The 24,076-nt window shown below is 29.7% G+C and overlaps 3 protein-coding genes and 1 long non-coding RNA gene across 4 annotated transcripts; 3 read left to right on the top strand and 1 right to left on the bottom strand.

Moving 5' to 3' along the window:
• Positions 1 to 2,546: 2,546 nt before the first annotated feature.
• LOC127242732 (uncharacterized) lies at positions 2,547 to 4,225 on the top strand. The gene is made up of 3 exons (XR_007836871.1): positions 2,547 to 2,667; positions 3,718 to 3,941; positions 4,039 to 4,225. It is a non-coding gene; the product is annotated as an uncharacterized LOC127242732 (long non-coding RNA).
• A 5,510-nt stretch (positions 4,226 to 9,735) lies between these two features.
• Positions 9,736 to 12,791, top strand: LOC127242610 (uncharacterized). The gene is made up of 5 exons (XM_051262204.1): positions 9,736 to 10,076; positions 11,067 to 11,409; positions 11,489 to 11,757; positions 11,827 to 12,023; positions 12,115 to 12,791. The coding sequence occupies exons 1-5, from the start codon at positions 9,887 to 9,889 to the stop codon at positions 12,571 to 12,573; spliced, it is 1,458 nt and encodes a 485-aa protein (XP_051118161.1). The 5' UTR covers positions 9,736 to 9,886; the 3' UTR covers positions 12,574 to 12,791.
• Positions 12,792 to 13,432: 641 nt separating this feature from the next.
• On the top strand, positions 13,433 to 17,176 carry LOC127242611 (cysteine protease XCP2). The gene is made up of 4 exons (XM_051262205.1): positions 13,433 to 15,188; positions 15,440 to 15,675; positions 16,104 to 16,244; positions 16,764 to 17,176. The coding sequence occupies exons 1-4, from the start codon at positions 14,663 to 14,665 to the stop codon at positions 16,977 to 16,979; spliced, it is 1,119 nt and encodes a 372-aa protein (XP_051118162.1). The 5' UTR covers positions 13,433 to 14,662; the 3' UTR covers positions 16,980 to 17,176.
• A 2,301-nt stretch (positions 17,177 to 19,477) lies between these two features.
• Positions 19,478 to 23,073, bottom strand: LOC127242528 (AT-hook motif nuclear-localized protein 10). Its single transcript, XM_051262086.1, has 6 exons — positions 22,967 to 23,073; positions 22,065 to 22,531; positions 21,415 to 21,467; positions 20,778 to 20,909; positions 20,086 to 20,247; positions 19,478 to 19,999 (listed from the first exon to the last, which is right to left on the bottom strand). Exons 2-6 carry the CDS (start codon positions 22,483 to 22,485, stop codon positions 19,763 to 19,765), a joined length of 1,005 nt encoding a protein of 334 aa, XP_051118043.1. The 5' UTR covers positions 22,486 to 22,531; positions 22,967 to 23,073; the 3' UTR covers positions 19,478 to 19,762.
• Positions 23,074 to 24,076: the final 1,003 nt, after the last annotated feature.

The following is a 24,076-nucleotide window of genomic DNA, read 5'->3' as shown; positions in this document are numbered from 1 at the left end:
CCACGAGTCCGCCAGGTGTCCCGAGGTCAGCGACACCTGGCGAACACGTGGATTTTATTTTTATTTTTTTAAATTTTTTTCAATTGGACCAAATTTAAAATTTAAAATAAATTTTTTAAAAAATGAAAAAAAAAATAATAAAATCCACATGTCTGTTATCTGGCGGACACGTAGCCTCCGACGAGCCACGCGGGCGTCTCCGGCACCGGAGGACTAAAACGACGAAAATTTTTCACTTATAAGACTAGTTTGCGACAGATTCCACTTAAGGAATTAAAATGACAAGGAGATCCAGTTATGAAAAACAGTGTATCCTTTTTCTTTTTACAAATTTTTTAGTAATATTATATTCAAAAAGTATGATATATACATAATGTTAAGATAATATAATATATATTTTATCCACTTATAAAAAAATCATAATTCGATTTAAAATATTAGTTTTTATATTAAATTTTAAAATGTCTGGGATAAAAAATATTTCTTATAAAAAAATTATAATTCGATTTAAAATATTAATTTTTATATTAATTTTTAAAATGTCTGGAAAAAAAAATATTTCTAACTAAATATATAAAATAAATCCACATTATTTTTATTTTTCATAAATTAAATAATCTTCCAATTTAAATATGCATTACATATATTTATTTATTTATAATTAAAGTGGAGTGTTGACATTATCCTATTGATAATGATGCACTCCCAATACCAACAATACATTTATTTTATTTAACTATTTATACCTGATACTTACCAAATATTTCTATAAATAATCATAATAAAAATTGGAAATTCAAGTAATGATTCATTATTGCAATATCATAGTTCCAATTAAATACTTCCTCCTTCCGTCGTTTAAATATATTATCATTTTTTTTTTACTGTCATTTAAATTTATTCTTATTTTTTTAGTAAACGGATACTACTGTTTCTATTTTTTTTTTTTTTTACTCAAAAAGATAAAAGTTTCTATTTTTATTTTTTTAAAAAAACCGGTATATGGTCAAATATAATTAAATTTATGGCAAAATTTTTTCGAGATACGGAATTACGAATTCGAACCATTGGTATTATGACATTTCTTAACTAAATTACCAAATGAGTCTTTCATTTTCTATTCCGATGAAAAAAAATAAAAACAATAATTGATTTTGGTGTATTGAAGACTATAGCCTAATGTCCATTATATAACGATTAATAAGTTATTTATAATCACTTAATTGATATGTTATCTTCGGAATTTACTTGGTATGAATAAGGTAGTAGATCGTCTTGCTCTATACTTAAACTTTGTAATTTAAATCAATCAAATAAATTACTGATTTATTTTTATAATTAAATTACGTAATTTAAGTCAATTAAATAAATTTAAATAACTAATATAATTGTACATTATTATTTACTCATATTAAATTAGAAAATTTATAGTTATTTGATTGGCTTATTTTCAGAATTAAGTAACATAAGTTAAATTAATTAGAATAACTAATATAGTTTATTTAGTCATATTTCCTAACCGTACATAATTTATTGACTTATTTCTATAAGTAGATTGTAGTCCCTCGTTCCCACGTAATTTGTTCCTATTTTTTATTTTTGTCTGTCCCAAATAACTTTTCTTTTTTATTTTTAAAATATAATTATGCACTTTAATCGCATTTTAAATTTTAAATTTTATAATTTTCTTAATTTTAATTAAACTATTCATTTATCTTAATCCTAATATGTAATTATTTTTACTAATACAATTCTTAATTATTTACTAATTATACTTTACCTAAATTCACGTGTCTACGGTAATTAAGTGATTAGGTAATACAATTGCACATTATTATTTACCTTAGAAAATTTATATTTTCCTAATATATAATTAGTACTTACTAAATATATATTTTGACGTGAACTCTAACTTAATTTATTTGTTTATATTTTTAAATAAAAAATATTTTACTTCCTCATTCATGCAAAGATACCAAAAGTGATACTAACAAAGAAAAAGGCAAAAAAAAAATAAATGATACATATTACTTTCATCTTATTCACAAAGTGTATAAAATATGTAAATAAATATTTGATTGTGATTTTTTAAAAGTAATAATAATAAATCCAAAATATTTTATAAAAAAAATTCAAATATTTATTATAAAAAGTCCTAAAGTCATTAAAAAAATCAAATATTTCATCGAAAATAATATATTTTATATTTTTAACGCAATTCTTCATATCATATACAAAAATAAATAAGAATTTTTAAATACAATTTTATTTTACTTTACAAGGTCGTGTTCGATCTGACTTTAACACCACGAAAGTTTATATTACATCCACGTCAGCATATTTCATTAAAAATTTAACGTGGGATTAAAAAATAATAATTTATATTTTATATAAGACTAATTTTGATAATTAATTTTAAATTAGATAAAAAAAAGAAAAAAAAATTAATTGGACCAATATTAATTTTTACTCAAATTCTAATTATATATCCCAACCGCCGCCTCCACCAGATTAGGTTTACTCCTCTTTCTTTTCTTCTTCCCCGTTCTCTCCTTGCTGAAAATTTAGGTGCAGGAAATATGGGAATCAATGGCGCCGGCTTGGTTCGTCTACTAGTGAATAGCAAGTCGATTTGGAAGTGTTGAGTTCTTCCACTTAGACAGAAAGGTTTGCATTACATGTTAACCTTCTCTTCGCGCTGATTATGATTATTGTGATCTCTCTCTGTATTATTTAATTTTCAGATTAGATTAGGTTACAGTTTGGATTTAATGCGTTCGTTTCGTTGCGTATTGATCGAGAAGTTAGTTGAAAACGAACGTAGTTGGAGGGTTTTTTTTTTTTTTTTTTTTTCTGCCTTTAATTATTAATTTCAATATGAAGGAGAATCTGAGGCTGTGATCTCTAGAGAGAGGTGAAAAAGGATATCGGAAATGGCGATGGAAAATACCTAATTGCACAAATGTATTTTGCCCAATGTTTCGTTTCGTTTAGTTGGGTCTGGATTTTGGGTTAAGATTTGAATAGTAAAACTTTTAAACTGTAATAGTTGTATAATGTGAAATAAATAGACGTTGATATTAATTTTTAGTATAATAAAAAATAGGTGTTATGATTTGATATTTTTTGAAAAAAAAATTTGTATGAAGAGTAGAATTTTGCCAAAATCCTTTAAAACGAACACACCCTTAGTTATTCTTGCTTCAGTTTTAGCCATAGCTATAATAAGATCTTTGCACGGGAAGGGTTACTGCGCTGGTGTTCTCAAAATAATACACTTAAAATATAAAAATAATACATATTTTTATTATATTTAGAATCTACTCTTTCTAATAAAAATACACTTAAAACCTTGCATGTGCTGTTAATTAATTGATGTGTTATATTTGTATTATATTAATATAAATAATATGTTGTCAATAGTAATATTGTGTGATTTTTATAAGTTTATTGTGTGTTGTTCAGCACTATGGCTGCCGCCTTCTCTAACATTTATGTGTATCTTTCTTTTCAGTTGTTTCCCTTAATTCATTGTATAATTAGATACCTATTTACTATTTTGTACATATGTATATAGTTTTTATTTTATATTTGGCTATCTTCGGTATGGCTAAATTGAGATCAATGTTCGAAATAATTTTGTCTTCTCCATATTGCTATATGTTGTCTAAGATTTTTAACTATTTACCTTCCTAAGTTGACGTTTACTTCTCGCAGGTTTCATGCTCTCCTCGTCGGCCCGTGATTTCTCCGACGTGGGCTACTCGCCGGATGACCTGACATCTGACGATAAGGAACGCAGGCGGGCTCGGCTTGAATGCGTTTTCAGACATGCCCTACGATGAGGTCAAGAAGAGGCGCTCTGGACATGAACTTTACCCATTGCCGCCATCGAACAATAATAGGAACAAGAAAAGGAATGGCTCTCTTAAAAAATCAGGGTATGTTACTTATACAATTCCTTGAACATTTTGTTATTATTTTTTTTTGTTTAGATTGTATATAACTTATTGCATGTAATGGTGACATGGATTGAAGCTTGGGATCGGATCAACAACACCAAACGATGATGGGATTCGAAGAACATGTTTAAGGAGAGTAATTGGGTATGTATGAGTTCTTGGTTTAGTTTTGTCGTGTTCATTTTGCAGCCTTGTCACTTCTACAAAATAAAGGGTATTTAAACCCGTGTTATCATGTTTAGCACCGCACGTAAATAATAGTTTCCCGGTTTACTCATACGCCACTTTACTTCTTCGGTAAAAATTTACGAACAATTTTTTTTACGGTCATATTAACAAATAATAATAATAATTAGTTTATCACTATTTTTTTTACTTATTAATTATTTCTTTATCAAATTTTTTAATGAATTTATTATAATAATTTTATTTAATTTTTTACATATTCCATTTTAATATTTAAAATATAATATTATTAGTCTCGGTATAAGAAATACACAGCCTTGTTAAAAAAATATACACGGTCGTGTTATAACACTATTACCGTATATGGCCGTAGATACCAACACGACAATACGGCCAGGTTTAATTGTGCACGGTCGTGTTTTGTCTACGTCAGCTGACACGTCAATTTCGTCAAACATTAGTGTTGGTTTTTAACCGTGGGACTAAAATTGATTGAAAGTATTTATAATGAAAATGATTAAAATTGATTAATTTTGTTTACATTGATTCTTTTTCTCTTTAGTCTTCATGTCCAACTAAATCTACATAATTTTACTGGGACCGAAGGAGTAATTTATTACTCCTCTCATTCCATTTAATTTATCAATTTTTTTTTTTAATTTTCGTTCGTTTTAAATAATTTGTTTTTTTTTTAAAAAAAAATATATTATACACTTTAATTATATTTTAAAATTCATAATATATATTTTTTATTTTAATTAAACTATTTATTCATTTTAATATATAATTATTTTTATTAAATCATAATTATTTTTACTAATACATTCATTAATTACTTACTAATTATAATTACCTAAAACTCTGTGTCTAAGTTAAATGAGACAAATTAACCGGAACAGAGAAAATATAATTTTATTTTTTAAAAAATACAGTAATATTTACAAATACAGTATTTAATATTAAGTAAGATAAGAAATTTGGAAATGTATTACACAAATAATGTGAAATATTTTACATAAACAGCGAAAATTATATTAATGTTGACTTTGATAATATAATAAAGGATAAATTGTTTTTTTAGTCCCGTAACTGGACCCTTTTATCATTTTAGTTTCGTAAGTGAAGTCTGTCGCAAACTAGTCCAATAAGTGAAAAATTGTCGCTGTTTTAGTCCTCCGGCGCCGGAGATGCCCGCGTGGCTCGCCGGAGGTGACGTGTCCGCCAGGTGTCGCTGACCTGGCGGACACATGGACTTTTTTTTATTTTTTTAAAACTTAGTTTTAATTTATTTTAAATTTTATTTGTATTTTTTTTATTTTTTTATTTGGTTCAATTAAAACAAAATAAAAAAAATGAAAAAAAAATTAAATACGTATCCGCTAAGTGTCGCTGACCTGGCGGACACGTCACCTCCGGCAAGCCGCGCGGGCGTCTCCGGCGCCGGAGGATTAAAACAACGAAAATTTTTCACTTATGGGACTAGTTTGCGACAGCTCCATTTACCGGACTAAAATGATAAATGGTCAGACTAAAAAAATAGTTTACCCTGTAATAAAATATATATTAAGGGTGTGTTTGTTTGGGGGTTTGGATTTTGGATTGGGATTTGAATAGTAAAAATTTTGAATTTGAATAGTTGTATGATGTGATATAAATAGGTGTTGATGTGATGTTTTGAGTGTAAAATTGATTTTTATTATAATATAAAAAATAAAAAATAAGTGTTTGATTTGATGTTTTTGAGGAGAAAAAATTGGATGAATAGTTAAATTTAAATCCAATCCTCCAAACAAACACACCCTAAGAATATTGTTGAAGAAAAATTGAACAAACAAACTCACAAGATTTATTTATTTACAAGTGTTCTGAACACACTTTTTTCTTTTGCATTTTACAAATTATAGTAATAAATAAATAAATAAATTGATTAAATTTCTATACAAAACTCATTCTTGATACCTAAATTTTATACAAAAACATTTCAACAACTATTTTTTTTCTTCTTCAATAAATTAAATTAAATTAAAATTTGAAAAATGGCAAAAACACTGTTAAAAACATTCTTTTAGATAATGAATCCATATTTCAAGTTTGGTAAATTCCAAAATTCTTGATTCAAATTTTCAATCCCAATATATATATATCCTTCCAACGAATCTCTTCTGAACATTAATTTTATTATGGCAAATTTACAAAGCTTATATTTAGCTTTAACAAAACTTGCCAAATGATATTAATTAACTTACTAACTTCAAATTTTTGTAATTTTTCCATATTTGTTGGGTTTTATCTACGCAATATTTTTTTAAAATTATTTTTAATATTATTCAATTTTTTAAAGATCGGAATATATTTTTTCTCTCTAAGATATCACATCAAATACTATTTTTTTAAAAAAAAATTCTACAACTTTTAAAATCTTCTTAATTTATACTACGTTTTGATATAATAATTAATACTCCCTCCGTCTCGGAAGTAAGTATACATTTGCTTTTTGCACGTAGTTTTAGAAATATTATTATTATATTGGGATATAGTAGGAATAAAGTATAAATGACTAAAATAACCTTAATAGTATGTGTGATATGAAGGTAATGACATTTGTGTAATATATTGTAAATTGTAAGTGTATTTATAATGTTAGGTAGACAATACATTTACTAAAAAAGGAAATAGATACTTTGTTATGGGACGGACTAAAATAAAAAAATAGATATTTTGTTATGGGACGGATGGAGTATTTAAAGATTAATACGCAAAAAGTAAATAAGATCTTTAGAGTCACACGAAAGTAGTATTTACAGGGATATTTTGTTAGAAAGAAAAAAATATTTTTGGTAAAACGTATAATTTAAATAGTAAAATTTGAGAATTTAGTGCATAAGAAATATACTTTTATAGTTTTTGTTAAATATATTTAAAATAATTAATTATTACCGAGCATAAAAATGAAACATCTACTCCCTCCGTCTCATCATAACAAAGTATTTATTTTTTCATTTTAGTCTGTTCCATAATAAAGTATCTATTTTTTTATAATAATGATATTATATACCTAACATTACAAATATCCTTACAACTTACAATATATTACACAAATGTTATTACATTTATATCAAACAATACTAATAATGTTATTTTAATCATTTTTACTTTATTTTCACTATATTCCAATATAATACTACTCCTTCCGTCCTAGATACCATGTCCACGTTGCCGTTTTTGTCCGTCCCACATACCATGTCACTTTCCTTTTTTTGAAAATTATTACGCATTTTAATCTCATTTTAAATTTTTTAATTTTATTTTTTTTAATTTTAATTATACTAATTAGTTATCTTAATCTTAATTTATAATTATTTATATTATAGGATAATTATTTTCACTAATACATTCTTAATTATCTACTAATTACACCCCTTCTAAAATACCGTATCTACAGTGTAGCAGACACGGTATCTGGGCCGGAGGGAGTAATATTTATAAAATTCGGTGAAAAAGCAAACGAATTAGTTATGAGTCGCAAGGAATATTAAAGAACAAACAAAAAAAAAATATTCATATGTGATAGAGAGGGAATAAGTATTTCTTAAATTTTTATACCTAACCAATTTTATATAATTTTATAGGACAAAATGAGTATTTATTAGCTATACAAAGATAACTAACTAGCCGCATATCTCCATAGGGGATATATCATGTAGGATGCCAACTCAACTTTTTTTTTTTTTTTTTTTTAATAATATTATGGATATGATTGTAGAGATATTTATGTGATATATATATATTATTTTACTAAATTTATATTTATACAATTTATATTTAGTTTATATAAATTTTTTATTGTCTAAATAATAATAATATATATATAAAAATATATATATATATTGTTGAGTTGAAAATAAATTATAATATGTAAAAAAAAAATATATGATACTGAGATGAAAAGATATTTTTGTGAACAGTTTTGTTGCGGATATCCTCGAGGTCATAGCATTTTTGTCATATCAATTATTTTTGTTGAAAAATTAATTAATTTTATTTTAAAATATAAAAATTGATTAATGTTTTTTTAATACATTGTTGATTAGTAAAATATACAATAGTAGCAAATTTTACAATTATTAATCTTGGTCGTATTGATTTATTTTTTTAAATCAATGGCCTAATTTAATTTAAAATTTATCAATTTTAATTTTATGGTAAATGCGACCGTATTGGATGACTCAAGACTGAGCAATCTAGACAACCAAATACGATTTGTTTATTGTCCTGCATTTAACATAGCCATGTTCATTACATTGCACTTAACATAGCTATATTCATACCCGAATCATTTTCTGAATACAGCCGTGTTTCTATAAATATATTGTGAACATGACTGTATTATAATACTAACAGGTTTACAGTCGTGTTCTCCTGTGAATAGGAGCATGAATACGGCATCAACACGGTAGGGTTGGCTGACTAAGTCACCCGGTCACTTTTGGAAGTCATCCGTGTTTAATCCAACAAGACCTGATACAGTCAACTATTAAAATCGATATTTTATTTTAAATATAATCAAAATTGATAAAACTAAATTAATTAATTAGGCCAAAATTAATACTCTTTTCATCCCCGCTAATTTGTTCTCTTTAGTTTAGACGTAAACTTATAAATAATTAGTAAGTAATTAAAAAGTATATTAGTAAAATAAGTATAATTTAATAAAATAATTATAGATTAAAATTAAAATGATTAAATAGTTTAATTTAAATTAAAAAGATTATAAAATATGAATATTAAAATGTGATTAAAATTTATAATTATATTTTAAAAAAGAAAAATTAGAGGAAACGAAAATAGAAATAATAGACAAATATGAGACTAAAAACAATTTTTTGCTTACACGATACTCCTTTCGTCTAAAAAAAAAAATTGACTTGTTTTTCTATTTTCGTCTGTCTCAAAAAAATTGTCTCATTTCTTTATTTAATAACCGTGATCTCTACTTTATAACAAAATTATTTCAATTTTTTCAAGTTACCCCTAATTATTACTCCCTCCGTCCCATGTAATATTGGTGTATTATTGTAGACACGAGAATTTAAGTAAAGTATAATTAGTAAGTAATTAAGAAATGTATTAGTAAAAATAATTATTATTTAGTAAAAATAATTATAGATTAAGATTAAGATAAATAAATAGTTTAATTAAAATTAAAAAAATTATAAAAATTTAAAATTTAAAATGCGATTAAAATACATAATTATATTTCCAAAAATAAAAATGACAAGTTATGTGGGACGGACAAAAATAGAAAATAAAGACAAATAGTTTATTATTTACTTTACCCCAAACTCAATTTTATTCCTAATTTACAGCCAATTTTTTAATTTCTTGCATCAAAAACTCAAAATAAATTAGGTTTAAAATAATATTTTCCGACTCCGGCTTTGAAGTCCGGCAAGTTCCGGCAAACTTCCGGCGAATATTTTTACGGAGTATTATTTTAACCTATTTTTTAAAATCTTTTAAAAAAAAACAAGGTCTACTTTATACCCACGTTCAAATCAAATACTCTTATTTCCTTATTATGCTGTGAATCACCCTGTAAGACGTGTCGGCGGAGGGAGTGATATAGTTTTGTGTTTGACAAATGGAGCTGTAGAGTCTTTTTCAGTTCTTATACAGAGAGCACAAAGCTGCTACTGCCCGTCCTTTCCAACGAATCCTCAAAGTGTTTGAATTCGGAGATGCATTTGAGCGAGAACGAGGGGATTGAGGGCAAAATCTTCGTGGTGGCCGGCGGCCTGGGCTTCGTAGGCGCCGCCTTGAGCTTGGAGCTAATCAGACGAGGGGCGCGTGAAGTGCGGGCGTTTGACCGTCGCGACGAATCGCCGTGGTCCGACGATCTCCGTCGCCAGGGGGTTAGATGCATTCAAGGTGCAATCGCTTCTAAATATTTGGATCTTTGTTAGCCTTCCGATATCTTCAATTTGATTTATCCAATTTGTTTTTAAGATATGCTGCAGGAATTTATGAATTGATTTTGTGCGATTGAATTGTATTTCGTCGGTTAGGGTTTCATGGTAGATTTGTGCCTTTTGCAATTGGTCAACGTATTACTCACGAATTGATAATGTATGAATCTGAAGTCCTCGCGAATCTTATATGACAATCCATGACTTTTTGCGAGTGAATTTTGCTGTAGATTCTTCGATTTACATTTCACAGTTGATGTTGATGACACAAATTGGGTTGGAATTGAAGATTCATTCTTAATATTTCAAGGAAATGGAAGAAACGGATAGTGAAACAATAAAAAAAACACTTGCAGATTTCACTTATTATCTTGACACTGCTTTAACAAGGAATCATTCGTTTTTATATGTTTAGTTTATGACTTTAGGGAGTTTCTTGATGTTCGAATATGCTGATTTTAGAATGGTTAGCTACCATAGACGATTATGTCCAACACTGCTCGATTTGATATGGCGAAATGATAATTCTTTTGTATACACTTTCAACTAGCAAAGAATCTATGAGTTGATTTTAGAATGTTTAGTTACCATAGACGATTATGTTGAACACAGCTTGATTTGATATGGCGAAACAATCATTCGTTTGTATACACTTTCAAATAGTAAAAAATCTATGAACATGTCTATGTATTTGTGTTTATATATATATATATATATGTAATGTATATTGTAAAACAATCTTTGGAGTAATGTGATGGGATATAAGAAGGATGAGGAGAAGATTCAATCGTAAACATGTTTAATGGCTACGCTTCGAGTATTTAAAAACGATTAATAGAAGATTTTCTGAAGTATTGTACGAGCAGGAGTTGTTTCCAATATGTTTTCTTATCCTTTTTCGCTGGTAATGTTATTCGGAAATGCTGTAAAATATAAGCTGCGCAATTTTCAGGGAATGTTTCTAAGAAACAAGATGTAGACGAGGCTTTAAGTGGTGCGGATTGTGTTTTCCATCTTGCATCTTATGGTATGTCCGGAAAAGAGATGCTTCAGTACGGCCGTATCGACGAGGTTAACATAAACGGAACCTGTCATATTTTGGATGCTTGCCTGGAGAACGGTGTTCGTAGACTTGTCTATGTCAGCACATACAATGTTGTATTTGGTGGGAAAGAAATTGTAAACGGAAACGAATCCTTACCCTACTTCCCCATTGATGACCATGTAGATCCTTACGCCCGAAGTAAATCTATTGCCGAACAGCTCGTCCTTAAGAGCAACGGTCGACCCTTCAAGTAAGTTTTTTCCTAGCTTTTGTTGAAACCATTAATATGCTTGAGTCTGTAGTTTCGTGGCTTACAGTTTTTTTTACAGAGACAAGACTGGAAGACTCTATTCCTGTGCTGTTCGCCCGGCTGCCATATACGGACCGGGTGAAGAACGACATTTTCCGAGGATCATCAAACTCGCAGAGTCGGGTCTTATGCTGTTCAAAATTGGCTCTCCCGACGTGAAATCCGACTGGGTGTACGTCGACAATCTTGTTCTTGCACTACTCTTAGCTAGCATGGGTCTTTTGGATGACATTCCCGGCAGAGTCGGAAATCCGGTCGCGGCAGGACAGGCCTACTTCATTTCCGATGGTAAATTTGTTCTTCAGTCTTCGTTTTTCGACTCTTTGTTATAATACTAAACATCGGTATTCTTTTCAGGTTCCCCGGTCAATAGTTTCGAGTTCCTCCGACCGCTGTTCAAAAGCTTCGATTACGACTTGCCTAAGTTATCGTTGTCGACTCCACATGCCCTCTTGATCGGAAGATTTTTCTGGGTTCTATACTCCATTATGTACCCGTGGCTCGATCGACGGTGGCTCCCGCAGCCTTTAATCCTCCCCGCCGAAGTGTACAAGGTTTCTCAAACTATTCGACTCCAATAAACGATAATCAAACACACGTCGACTAAACGATACTCGATTTCTTCAATTTTTTTGTCGATTTCAGGTAGGGGTGACTCATTACTTCTCGTTTCTAAAAGCGAGGGAGGAGCTGGGGTACCGGCCATTGATCGATCCTCGGGACGGCATGGCGGCGACGATCGAGTACTGGAAGGATAGAGAACGGCTGGGGGTGGAGAAACCGAACATATTGATTCGGGTCGGGATTATTGCGGGAATGTTGCATTTATTCTGTGCTACGTTCTTGCCGAATTTCGGGCCGGTGCCTCTGCTAAGAGCGATCGCGCTGTTCTTCCTGTGGTCGCTTACGGTGGCGAGGGTGGTGCTTGTGGCGGCGGTGGCAGCGCACGTGGGGGAGGGGGTGTATGCTTGGGGGGTGGCGAAGAGGGTGGATCCGGAGAATGCTGGAGGTTGGGGGTGGCAGACATTTTTGTACGGATACCCTTCGTTGAGGCTGCTGTTGAAGAGATCTGCAAATGCTGCTGCTGCTAAATCGACAATATGAATATGAGGCATGTCCAGGTATGTGTTCTGAATTTGTTAGTATTTATTTTGGATGATTAATTTGAAATTTTTTAAAAGTTATGTATGCTTTGTTTAGATAGAGATATTTAAAATTTTGGAAGTTTGAAAAATAAAATAAAAAATTAGTATTTAATTTGATGTTTTGCGAAAGAAAAAAAAAAAAAAAGTATTTGATGTGATAATTTTTTAAAAGATAAATAGTGTCAAATGAGTAAAAATGTATTATGTAAACAAAGAGCGTCGGTTTATTTTTTTTTACGGGTTGGGACTCAGTCGACTATAGGTTCATCCTCACATTATGTGACGGAACGAACGTTGGGGTGGGATTGTGCAGTCAATTTCTTTTTAGTTTGATGGTCTTTGTTCGAATCGATAATTCAATATTTTTAAAAACAAAAAACAAAAAAGCGAAAAATTGTAACGACATGAAGGTGTGTTTTTTTTATTTTTTATAATTAATTTGGGAAGAAATTTGGTTTGAGTTTGATATTTACAAAAATGTTTGATAGGATGATTGTGAAAGAAGAAATTGTATTTTTTTAGAAAGTAAAAATATGTAAGTAATAATATTTTTGGATGAAACAATACCTAAAATTCAATGGCTAAAATTTGGTAAGCAATACCTAATATTTTAGGTATTATAGGATAATAAAATTTGGTTTGGGATTGATACGGAGTCTAAGGTATTGTTTCATTCAAAAATATTATTTTTTATTTTAGTAAAAATATAAGTATAATTAATATTAAAATATGTGTAATTTTATTATAAATTAAAAATATATTATTACGCATACAATTAATATATATACATAAAATATAATGAAAAAGAATATTCATAATTATCTTGCACACTTCTATAAATTAATAAAATTCATGTGTGTCTATTTTAGATGTGCTAACCGAGATAAATTATCATATTGTTTAGAATAAAATGTGTTGGTTATAAAATATATATACATATATAGGCAAAATTACAAAAAAATATCCATATGTAGTTTGTGAAACTTGCTACACAGATATCTACTTCGGGTGTGTTTGTTTGGGGGTTTGGATTTTGAGTTGGGATTTGAATAGTAAAAATTTTGAATTTGAATAGTTGTATGATGTGATATAAATAGGGTTTGATGTGATGTTTTGAATGTAAAATTGATTTTTAGTATAATATAAAAAATGAAAAATAGGTGTTTGATTTGATGTTTTTGGGGGAAAAAAATTGGATGAATAGTGGAAATCCACCAAAATCCTTCAAACAAACACACCCGAAACTAAAATTTCAATTGCATATGATTTTCGAAAATGTTGTGCATTGCCTTCAATCCAATTTTGATTGACGGTGTTAACATTTTGTTTGTATAAACCGTTATGCCCCTCTTAAACCTTTTACTGGGATAAAATCGAGGTAAGGGTATATTGGACTAGGAAGAGAAGTTGAATCAAAATGTCCAGTGGTGTGAAGAGTGGTGTGAAGAGTGAACTTGTGACTCGTCATGGGTTCAAACTCCAACGTGTTTGGGTTCATCTGCCACACATGGTTCGTCTAGTGTGACTTGCCCCATCAGACCTAATTTGCAGAGTATATATTAAGTTTGTTCAAAGATTTACCCAGAGCACTCGTCGAGTAGTTGCTGTAGATTCTCATGTTATATTAAAAACAAAAAAACAAAAAAAAAAGGTAAATCAAAAGGGCATTTGATCGAACACATTGTTGTGTATCATTTTTAGTAGCCACGTGATTTTAAAAAGTAAGTTTGAGTAATAATCAGGGTAGTTTGGAAAAGTAAGAATAATTTTGTTATGAAATGGATACCACAATTACTAAATAATAAAACAAAACAATTGTTTTGAAACAGATTTCCAAAGACACAGCGAATTGAGATTGGTATGCACCTACTGCTAATTAATTTATTTGCTAGGTTATATGTATAATATAAATATATAATACAAAGCATGCTTTGATTGAAAGCATTTCATTTCCAAAAGAACCAATCGTAAAGCATTAACTGAACTACATTCACTTCACTTCACTTGAAAGCAACATTCAAAGATCATCCTTCCTATAAAACCCTTTCATGACTTCATCGAATCATATAATCACATTTCAACCTCTTCCAAACAAAAAATCAAATAAAATGGCTCTTCTTTCTCTTCCCAAGTTACTTCTACTTCTTGCAAGTTTCATGCTCTCCTCTTTGTTGATCTCGGCCCGCGATTTCTCGATCGTGGGCTACTCGCCGGACGACCTGACCTGCATCGACAAGCTCATCAACCTCTTCGAGTCGTGGATCGACAAGCACGGCAAGAAATACAAGACCCTCGAGGAGAAGCTCCACAGGTTCGAGATCTTCAAGGACAACTTGAAGCACATCGACGAGAGGAATAAGGACATCAGCAATTACTGGCTCGGATTGAACGAGTTTGCGGACATGAGCCACGACGAGTTCAAGAAAATGTATTTGGGACTTAAGGCTGATCAAATCCCCGCGAAGAACGGCTCCCCTCGCGAATTTAAGTATAAGGATTTCGACCAATTGCCCAAATCTGTCGATTGGAGGAAGAAAGGGGCCGTAACTCGCGTCAAAAACCAGGGCTCTTGCGGTACGTTACTTATGCAATTTGATCCGGTCAAAATATATTCATATATTTTTCAGCATATAATGTATTATAAGAAATATATGTTGAATTATAATATAATATATATTGTATTGTAAATATGTTGAAATATTTATAGATATACGCTTGTCACCCCTATAGCATATGCTGATCCATACCTAATTTCCAAACATCTCAGGCACGCGTATTGTTGTTTATATTGTAGTAACTAAATTAATGCTCGGAAACGATTGTAGGGAGTTGTTGGGCGTTTTCGACGGTGGCTGCCGTGGAGGGTATCAACCAAATCGTGACAGGGAATTTGACGGAGCTGTCCGAGCAGGAGCTTATCGACTGTGACACAACGTATAACAATGGCTGCAATGGAGGCTTGATGGACTACGCATTCGCTTACATAGTTTCGAAAGGTGGACTTCATAAGGAAGACGATTATCCCTACCTTATGGAGGAAGGAACTTGCGAAGAAAACCGGGTAACAATCTGTGTTTCTTTTCGTAGAGTTTTGAAAAAATTGATTTGATGAGATTTTTTGTGAGATAAGAAAATACACCCTCCCGTCCAACTAGAAAATATATATATTTTTATTTTGGGACGTTCAATTACAAAGTAACTATTTCATTAAATACCCCATTTTTTCCACAAATACCCCTACTTTATATCACATCATTTCTTTTATACCAAAAAAGTAAGGACATAAATGTCATTACACTACTTTTACATGTCCTGCGCCAAAAGTATATTTTTTTCTTGGACGGAGGGAATATATTTTATCGAGAAATGCAAAATTCAAATAGTAGAATCTGAAAAAACTTGACAAAAAATAAGCAGACCCCATGTCTTGTGTTTTAGCCCAACAATACATACAACATTACTAACATTCTTACACGGATAATTTTTCAGGATGAGTCGGAAATAGTCTCCATCACCGGATACCATGATGTTCCGGCCAACGATGAACAGAGCCTCTTGAAAGCACTTGCAAACCAACCATTGAGCGTCGCCATCGAAGCCTCCGGTAGAGACTTCCAATTCTACAGCGGGGTACGCATTCTATACTCGATTATGTTTTCCATAGATATTTTGAACTTCTGATACTCTTTTTTACGAAAGTAATTTTTTCAAAAATTATCTCATCAAATACAATTTTTATCTAACGAAAAAATATACTGTCATGTATACATTTGCATTACACATGGATATAAAGAAATAATAGTATTTAAACGATAGTTTATAGTATTTTTTGTGTGTAAAGATTTTTTTGTCCTCAAATTAACGATAGGTAAATAAACGTAAATTAATTCGAAGGTATTTGTAATATGTAATGCGATCAAATTTAATTAAAAAAATATATACTTTGTATTTAACAAATAAAATATATATTTATAGAATGGACAAAAGAGAATTACCGAATACCTCTAAATTTTTACTATTTTCAAAACTTTTATTAAACGAAGTCTTATTAAATTTAAAATACGACAACTTAGTACAACCAACAAATATTCAAATTGACATCATCATCAACTATACTTAGTGTTATTTCCAACTTTTATTGTTCTGTAGGGCGTGTTTGATGGGCATTGCGGCAGCGAGCTCGACCACGGAGTTGCAGCCGTGGGGTACGGATCGAGCAAGGGCGCGGACTACATTATCGTGAAAAACTCGTGGGGGCCAAAATGGGGCGAGAAAGGCTTCATTAGAATGAAGAGGAACACAGGAAAGCCCGAAGGAATGTGTGGAATCAACAAACTTGCTTCTTTCCCTACCAAAACCAAGTGAAATTAAAATGTCGAATTTGTATCGTGTTGTATTGTGTCTGTGTCCGTGTCCGTGTTGCGTTATTTTTCTAAAAACTTTCATCTGTAACAAAATAAGATTATTCGTACTCTTTCTTATTTTTTTTTTGAAAATTATATTGAATTGATGGACTAAAATTATATTCCCTCTATCGGTTATTGAATTTATATGTAAATTTATATATTGTTTTATATTATTTTAAAATTATATGTAAATCTACATATTGTTTAATGTTATTCGAAATAAACTCAATATTTTACATCATCATTTAATATGTATTTTGTCTCACTTAATTATAAATTTATAGTTATTTCACTGACAAATTTATTATTTTCATATTTAAATATTCTATTTTTATTTAGAATTATTATAAAAAATAAATTCTTAAAACTAATGATATGTTTTCTTTTTTATATATATTTTTTAAATTAAAAAAATGTTTAATTTACTTTAAAGGGTGGGTTTGTTTTAAATTTGTACGTTTGAAATAATTTTTATATTAAATACACAATAAATACCAATAATATAAAAATAATAATTTATATTTAATTATTAGATATATTATATTGATTATGTAAATTTACGTATATATGCTTATGACCATTAGCACTTTTTTCCCTAAAAATTATTTAATTACTGAAATTATATTTTTATAATTTTATTCCTTTAATAAAATAAATTATTAAATAATCAAATATTTAAAAGACTTTTTTGATCATATAAAAAGGGTTTGTTTTTAGAAAAAAAAAAAAAAGATTCGAAACACGAAACACGCTTTTTGTTAAGTTGCAACTTGTAACATTTCTTTAGTTTTGTCTTGGGCATTCTAATTTTTTCAATTTCGAGACTGAAAAAACAAATAATAAAGTGCACAGAATCATGTTCATGCCGGTTGGTTTCTTCGCTGCGAAACTTGATTGCGTGTATCGGTTTCATATATGGAGTTGCGATTTTGTTTCCATCAGCGTGGAATATTCAATACAAGTAGAAAATCGGTGTTGTCGATTGGATGGTTGTGTTTGTATTAGAAGGAAAATGAATGCGGAAATTGATGGTGTAGAATTTTTTTTCATAAAATATCATATTATATTCTAATTTTATTTTTTTAAAAAAAATTTCAAAATTATACGACTTCTAAAACTTTTGTCTAAACAAAGTATTGAATTTTGAAACTTTCAAAATGTAATTATACAAATGAAATCATTTATATAGATGGTTTAAAATAAATTCAAAATATATTAGAAAGATTTTAAAATTATATGTAAATATATATATTGTTTTTTTTGTTATTTAAAATAAAGTAAAATTCTATATATCATTTAATATCTATTGTTTCATTTATAAATTTATTATTGTTCCACTAACTATTTATTATTTTTCATTTCTAAATATTTCATTTTCATTTATGTTTTGTTCCACTTAATTGTTACTTTTATTTATTAAAATATCAACAAAATGTAGTATTTATAAAAAATTAAATCAAAATCTCATTTTAAATTAAGTTAAACCAAACATATCCTATGACTCTAATCAATTATTTGAATGAAGATAAGTGTTTAATGATAACGAGAACTAATGGTTTCATTTACTTTATTAAATATTAATTATTATATCAAAACAGAACACAAGAAAATTATAAAAATACTTCTATTAGTAATTTATACTATTAATACAAGAATATTTATACAAAATATTTTAAATATTAAGTATAATGTCCTAAAAAAATAAATAAAACCCTTACATATATATTTTTTAATACACTTCCACCGTCAATCTATCCATTTACTTTTTTACATATTAATATTTGAATATTAATTATTATATCAAAATATAGTATAAATAAAAAAAACGACAAAACTACTTTTATTAGTGTCTTATAATACTAATATAATGATATTTGTACAAAAAAATTACACAAATTAAAGATATTTGTACAAAAAATTATGATAGTTTTATTGTTAAAAATAACGACGTCAAATACAAATTAATAGATTAGACGATGGACGAAAATAGTAATTTAATTTAATGTAATAATATCAATATAAATTTAAAAATATTTATAATATATAGTATAATTAAATTGACTAAAAAAATTTTAAAATATATACTTTTTTTTTTAATGACGCAGAAATCCGCCCGCTAAAAAAAAAAAAAAAAAAAAGTTAATTCAGATGACCCAAGAATTTGGCTATTTTAATTTTGCTAGTCCTTGGGAGATTATTATTATCAGTATAAAAAAAAATAATATTTTAATTGAATTGTTGTTTTTTTTTTGTAAATATAAATGTACTTTTTATAATATATATAAAAAATTGTTGAATTGAGAAACACAAAATAACCCAATATATATCTTCTAGTTTGTGTCTTTTAAAACATGAAATTAAAAGTAAAAACAAACACACCCTTTAAAGTTAAAATACTGGAAATCCAAACATGCCTAGCCTAGTAGTAATCAAATGTAAATGTAATGAATGGACAGGTAACTTAAAACTAAACTTTAAGAGAGAGAGAAAGTCGACTCTACAAAGTACAACATCATCTCAGATCAGGTCTCACTACTACTTCCAAGATTTAATTAAAAATAAAAATAAAAATAAAAAATTGAAAATGTTAAGTTAAATCCATCCACTCCCTAACTCTTTAATCCACCATTAGAAGAAGATTAATTAATTAATTGATTGATTGCACATACCAACACAGTTAGAAATAACTTAGAGAGAGAGAGAGAGAGAGAGAGGCTACTTACTAGATCAGATCATTTGAATTCATTTCCATGGCATCCCAGGCATGATTTGGGTATGGGTATGGGTATGGGGGTGGCTGTTGTTGTTGCAAACCCCCGAGCTCAAATTCAGAGGGCTCACTCCGCCGCCGCCGCCGCCCGACGACCCGCTATACGTCGGCGAGCTGCTGCCTTTAGATAAGGGCTCCATGTATTTTCCTCCTCCTGTTTTCCCTTCCTTCTGCTGCCCATCTGCTGCTATGAAGCTTCCAACAATTACCTGCACCAGTGCACAATTTCGGATATTATTTTTCAATCCAACAATGAAATAACAAGACAATAATCAAATCAGATCGGAAACAGTACCTGCACCGGAGAAGCAGCAATCAGTAAACCAGCCACACAGCCCCCAAAGACCCTCCCATCGGGTCCAGCCAATGTTGTGCTCAACCCCCCGGTTCTGCTTCGCTGCCCGGCTACTTCCGACAGCATGAAAGATCCCGACAGGGATAAGATATCAAACCGCCCCTACACAGCGCACATGCGGAGGAAACTAATTAACCCTAATTGTAAAAAAGCTTTTACCCGTCAATGACAATGAGAATATAGGCAAAATTTTGCTTATAATCTACTTATGGTTTAAAAAGTGCTCATGACTTAGATAATACGTGAGACTCCCTCGTGTTTTTAGAAAACGTTGCACGTAACACCTTGGTAATATTTTTCTGTAATTTTAAAATTGTGAGGGAAAATTATGCAAAATTTCCTCATGAATTCTAAAAGACAAAAAAGTGTCATGCAACTTCTATAATATTTTCAAAATTACGGGCAGTTTCTAAATCATGAGGAATAATGATGCAATTTTTACAAAGCACAAGTATATTACAAGTAATTTTGCCCATTTGATAAAGCATAATTTTTGCCATTACTAAAAATCATTTCACAATAATTGATTAGCCAGTGAACTCACATCTTAGGAATGCTATAAATTTTACAGATCAAATCTGCAAGTCTTTATGTTTTATAGTCGAAGAACAGAAAATAAAAAATAAACAAACCTCATATGTTGCAGTTCCACCAGAAGTTGCCGCTTGGCGAAGTGTCACATTTGACACGGTACCATTTGCAGAGAGTATACAAACAGTTCTCGGGCCATTCTGAGAAAAAGCCATGATTTTTGAAGAAACATCCTGAAATCAACACCAAAATATTCATTAATGCGTCGTTAGAGTATTATCAACTCTATTACATTCCCAAAAATCAAATATCAAACATGTCCACATCTCAAGTAAACACAGTAAGCAAGAAACCAATATTGGGTCTCCTAGTGGGCTTTTTAAATGGAAAGTGGGTATTCCATGTCGAATTTTTAATGAAAAATTAAGAGTTGAATGTAATCTGTTTTATGCTAACAAAATAGTTATTGTAGCTTACATAGTGCGAAAATGTTTGAGAAACACAAAATTAAGATGAAAAATCATTTCAACTAATTTACAGAAATCCAAACTAATAATAAAAATACATATTTTTACATGTGTATTGTAAGTTTCTGAATATATCTGCCACTCAGTTCTACAGATTATTGCTCAAGAAAAAAGTACAACTCAAAAATAAACTGGAAAAATGAGAATATTCCTTTGACATAAAATAAAATAAGATAATAACAATTAGAAAATAAATAAATAAATTGCTAACCTCTCCAGCCTTCACGTTGATAACATGGGGTATAAATCCAATTCCAGTTGAACCTGCAAAAACATTATTTAATAAATGACTAAAAACTCTGGGAAGAAAATTAAATAGAAAATAAAAAGTTTGAACAAAAAAAAAAAAAAAAAGAACATTACATACACATGGAGAAAAAGAGAATTAAAAATTAACAACACCTCAAAAGGCCATAAAAAATTCAATAATAATACTTGAAATAAGCAACAAAAGCAATCAGCCAGATTATTGTATAGATAAGAGAAAAAGCAACAACTCATAGACTACTATTATCCGTACAATTCTCAATAAAATTCCATCTTTTCTTATATTCTTGAATTTCTTATTTATTCATCAAATACCCTAATAATAAAATTCACACCGCTAGATATATATTCCAGAATCAAATTCAAAAGGCAAGACCAATATATATATATATATATATATATGATTAAAAAATAAGAAGTGGCCATTTGTTGGATTTCCAGAAGCATAAGAGAATAGGAAAAGTTACCATATTCGATGGTGTCAGCTAAGTCTATTAATTTATGCATAAAGAAACAGCATTCCAAAGCAAAGATCTGAACTTTTCCACTCAAAAGAATTCTAGAAAGATCTAAAGAAATTTGAATTTATATTACCTGTAGCTTCGATTTGCTTCTTCTTGTTGCTTGAGCCTGGAGGTCTGCCTCTCTTCTTCCCTGTGGCTGTTGGTAAGGACACAGAGAGCCCCATCGACCCTGCCTGAGCCTGAGCCTGAGCCTGAGGAGAAAAATTGTGCGACTGAGCAGCAACCATGGCCATGGACATGCTACCATCGGTGCCATACTTCCTCGGCCGCCCTCTCTTCCGCTTCTGCTCGCCGGAGTTCGAATTCATCCCGTGCTTCACCACGGCGGCGCCGCCTGAGATCGACTGATAGTGCGGAGACCCCATGGTGTAGGGCACGCACATTTGTTGATCTATCTGAGACTGCGACGCCGCCGGATTTTGAGAACTAGGACCGAGAGCAAACGAATCCAGACTTGCCATTCCACCGCCGCCGCCGCCTGAATCCGACATTTTCGCCGGACTTCCGAAGATTCCTTGTGATAAATCCAGCGGTTACCTGAACAGACGCGATTTGAAAAACCTTAGCCAGATCTTACTGTAGTTACAGTTCACAGATTTGCCTGATTTCGCCATTCTGCTGAAGAACTTCTCATTTCCGATTAGTGAAAAAAACAGCAGTAAATTTCCATTGCTTTCGTCTTCGGTAGATGAAATCAAACCGGTAAAAAAAATTAGAAGCACAAAATCCATAAATGGAGGGAAGATTTTCAATTCAATAAAGCCTCACAGATTCAGCGCAATTTCAACGAAAATTCGAGCGGATCGAGCAGCAAACAGCGAAAATAGCTCAAAATTCAACCCCGATAAAAGCGAAACAGTTCCTAAATTTCCCAATCCTCAAGCATTTACCGTAAATAATAAAAAACTCCCAAAATTACACAGAATAAGCAAGAAATTCCGGAAAATTGGAGAAAAATCACGAACAGCTTACCAAAAAAATAGTGAAAAAATTGTGCACCTGCTGCAGAAGAAGATTAAGAGAGAAAAAATTTAGGGATTGAGAGTGGAGACAGAAAAAGGGAAGTTTTACGGACGAACCTCTTCGTAAAAATTGCTCAGTTAATAAAAATCATTTATTAATATTTTTAATTTTTTCTTTTTAATTTAATTTAAATAAATATGAAAATGAGAAGGTGAAACTTATTCTATCTATTTATTTCTTTTTGTATTCGAATTTTGTAATTATTACTACCTCCCCATCTCATATATCATATTGGGTGTGGTGGTCGTAGACACGAGAATTTAGAATAAATATAATTAGTAAATAATTAATAATATATTAGTAAAATTAATTAATTTATAATAGAACGAACAAAAACGGCAACATAGACATGATAATATTATTAAGTATTAGTTTAAAATAATTAATATTATTAAGTATTACATATAAATTATTTTATTTATAAAATATATAAATTTATTAAAATTAAATCAAAATTGAAAACATAAATTCATATTTCATACATCCCTTAACAATCTATTTATTTTTCCAGGTTCTTCTCGTAACAAAGTATGCATTTTTTTTTAGTAATTGTAATATATACTTAACATTACAAATACTCTTCTAATTTACACAAATACCATTACTTTTATATCATACAATGCTAATAAGATTAATTTGATTTTTTTATAAAATGTAAACGAATAGATAGATATATGACGGATTGAGTAATATTTATAAATTTTATTTTAAAATAAATAAAGGAGAGTAAATTAATAAATTAGTCCATAATTAACATAATAAATATATATATTCCCTTCATCCAGCAAGAAAGTTGTCATTGGCTTTTTTGTGGATTGATATTTGAATATTAATTATGATATCAATACATAATACAGATTAAGAAAAAAAAAACAAAAATATGTTTATTAGTCTCTTATAATACATATACAAATGAGTAAATTATTCTTATAATGTTAAGTAAATTATAATGTAAAAACTAAATGGCAACCTTCTTGCGGGACGGAGGAGTATATAAAATTGTATTATTTTATATTCTACACAATTTTTAATAAAATATTATTATTATTTTCAATAAAA

Source organism: Andrographis paniculata, unplaced genomic scaffold, assembly GCF_009805555.1.
Source record: "Andrographis paniculata isolate CXL003 unplaced genomic scaffold, ASM980555v1 Contig87END, whole genome shotgun sequence".
NCBI lineage: Eukaryota > Viridiplantae > Streptophyta > Magnoliopsida > Lamiales > Acanthaceae > Andrographis > Andrographis paniculata.
The sequence above is the reverse complement of the archived record's forward strand: the minus strand, read 5'-3'. Positions and strand labels throughout refer to the sequence as shown.

Coding starts and splice junctions, on each gene's coding strand:
- LOC127242610 (XM_051262204.1), top strand. CDS start 9,887: ATGCATTTGAGCGAGAACGAGGGGATTGAGGGCAAAATCTTCGTGGTG. Junction 11,410..11,488: donor AGCAACGGTCGACCCTTCAA/GTAAGTTTTTTC, acceptor TTTTTTTTACAG/AGACAAGACTGGAAGACTCT. Junction 12,024..12,114: donor TCCCCGCCGAAGTGTACAAG/GTTTCTCAAACT, acceptor TGTCGATTTCAG/GTAGGGGTGACTCATTACTT.
- LOC127242611 (XM_051262205.1), top strand. CDS start 14,663: ATGACTTCATCGAATCATATAATCACATTTCAACCTCTTCCAAACAAA. Junction 15,189..15,439: donor CAAAAACCAGGGCTCTTGCG/GTACGTTACTTA, acceptor AAACGATTGTAG/GGAGTTGTTGGGCGTTTTCG. Junction 16,245..16,763: donor ACTTCCAATTCTACAGCGGG/GTACGCATTCTA, acceptor ATTGTTCTGTAG/GGCGTGTTTGATGGGCATTG.
- LOC127242528 (XM_051262086.1), bottom strand. CDS start 22,485: ATGTCGGATTCAGGCGGCGGCGGCGGTGGAATGGCAAGTCTGGATTCG. Junction 20,910..21,414: donor TCAACGTGAAGGCTGGAGAG/GTTAGCAATTTA, acceptor TGTTGATTTCAG/GATGTTTCTTCAAAAATCAT. Junction 20,000..20,085: donor TTGCTGCTTCTCCGGTGCAG/GTACTGTTTCCG, acceptor GCACTGGTGCAG/GTAATTGTTGGAAGCTTCAT.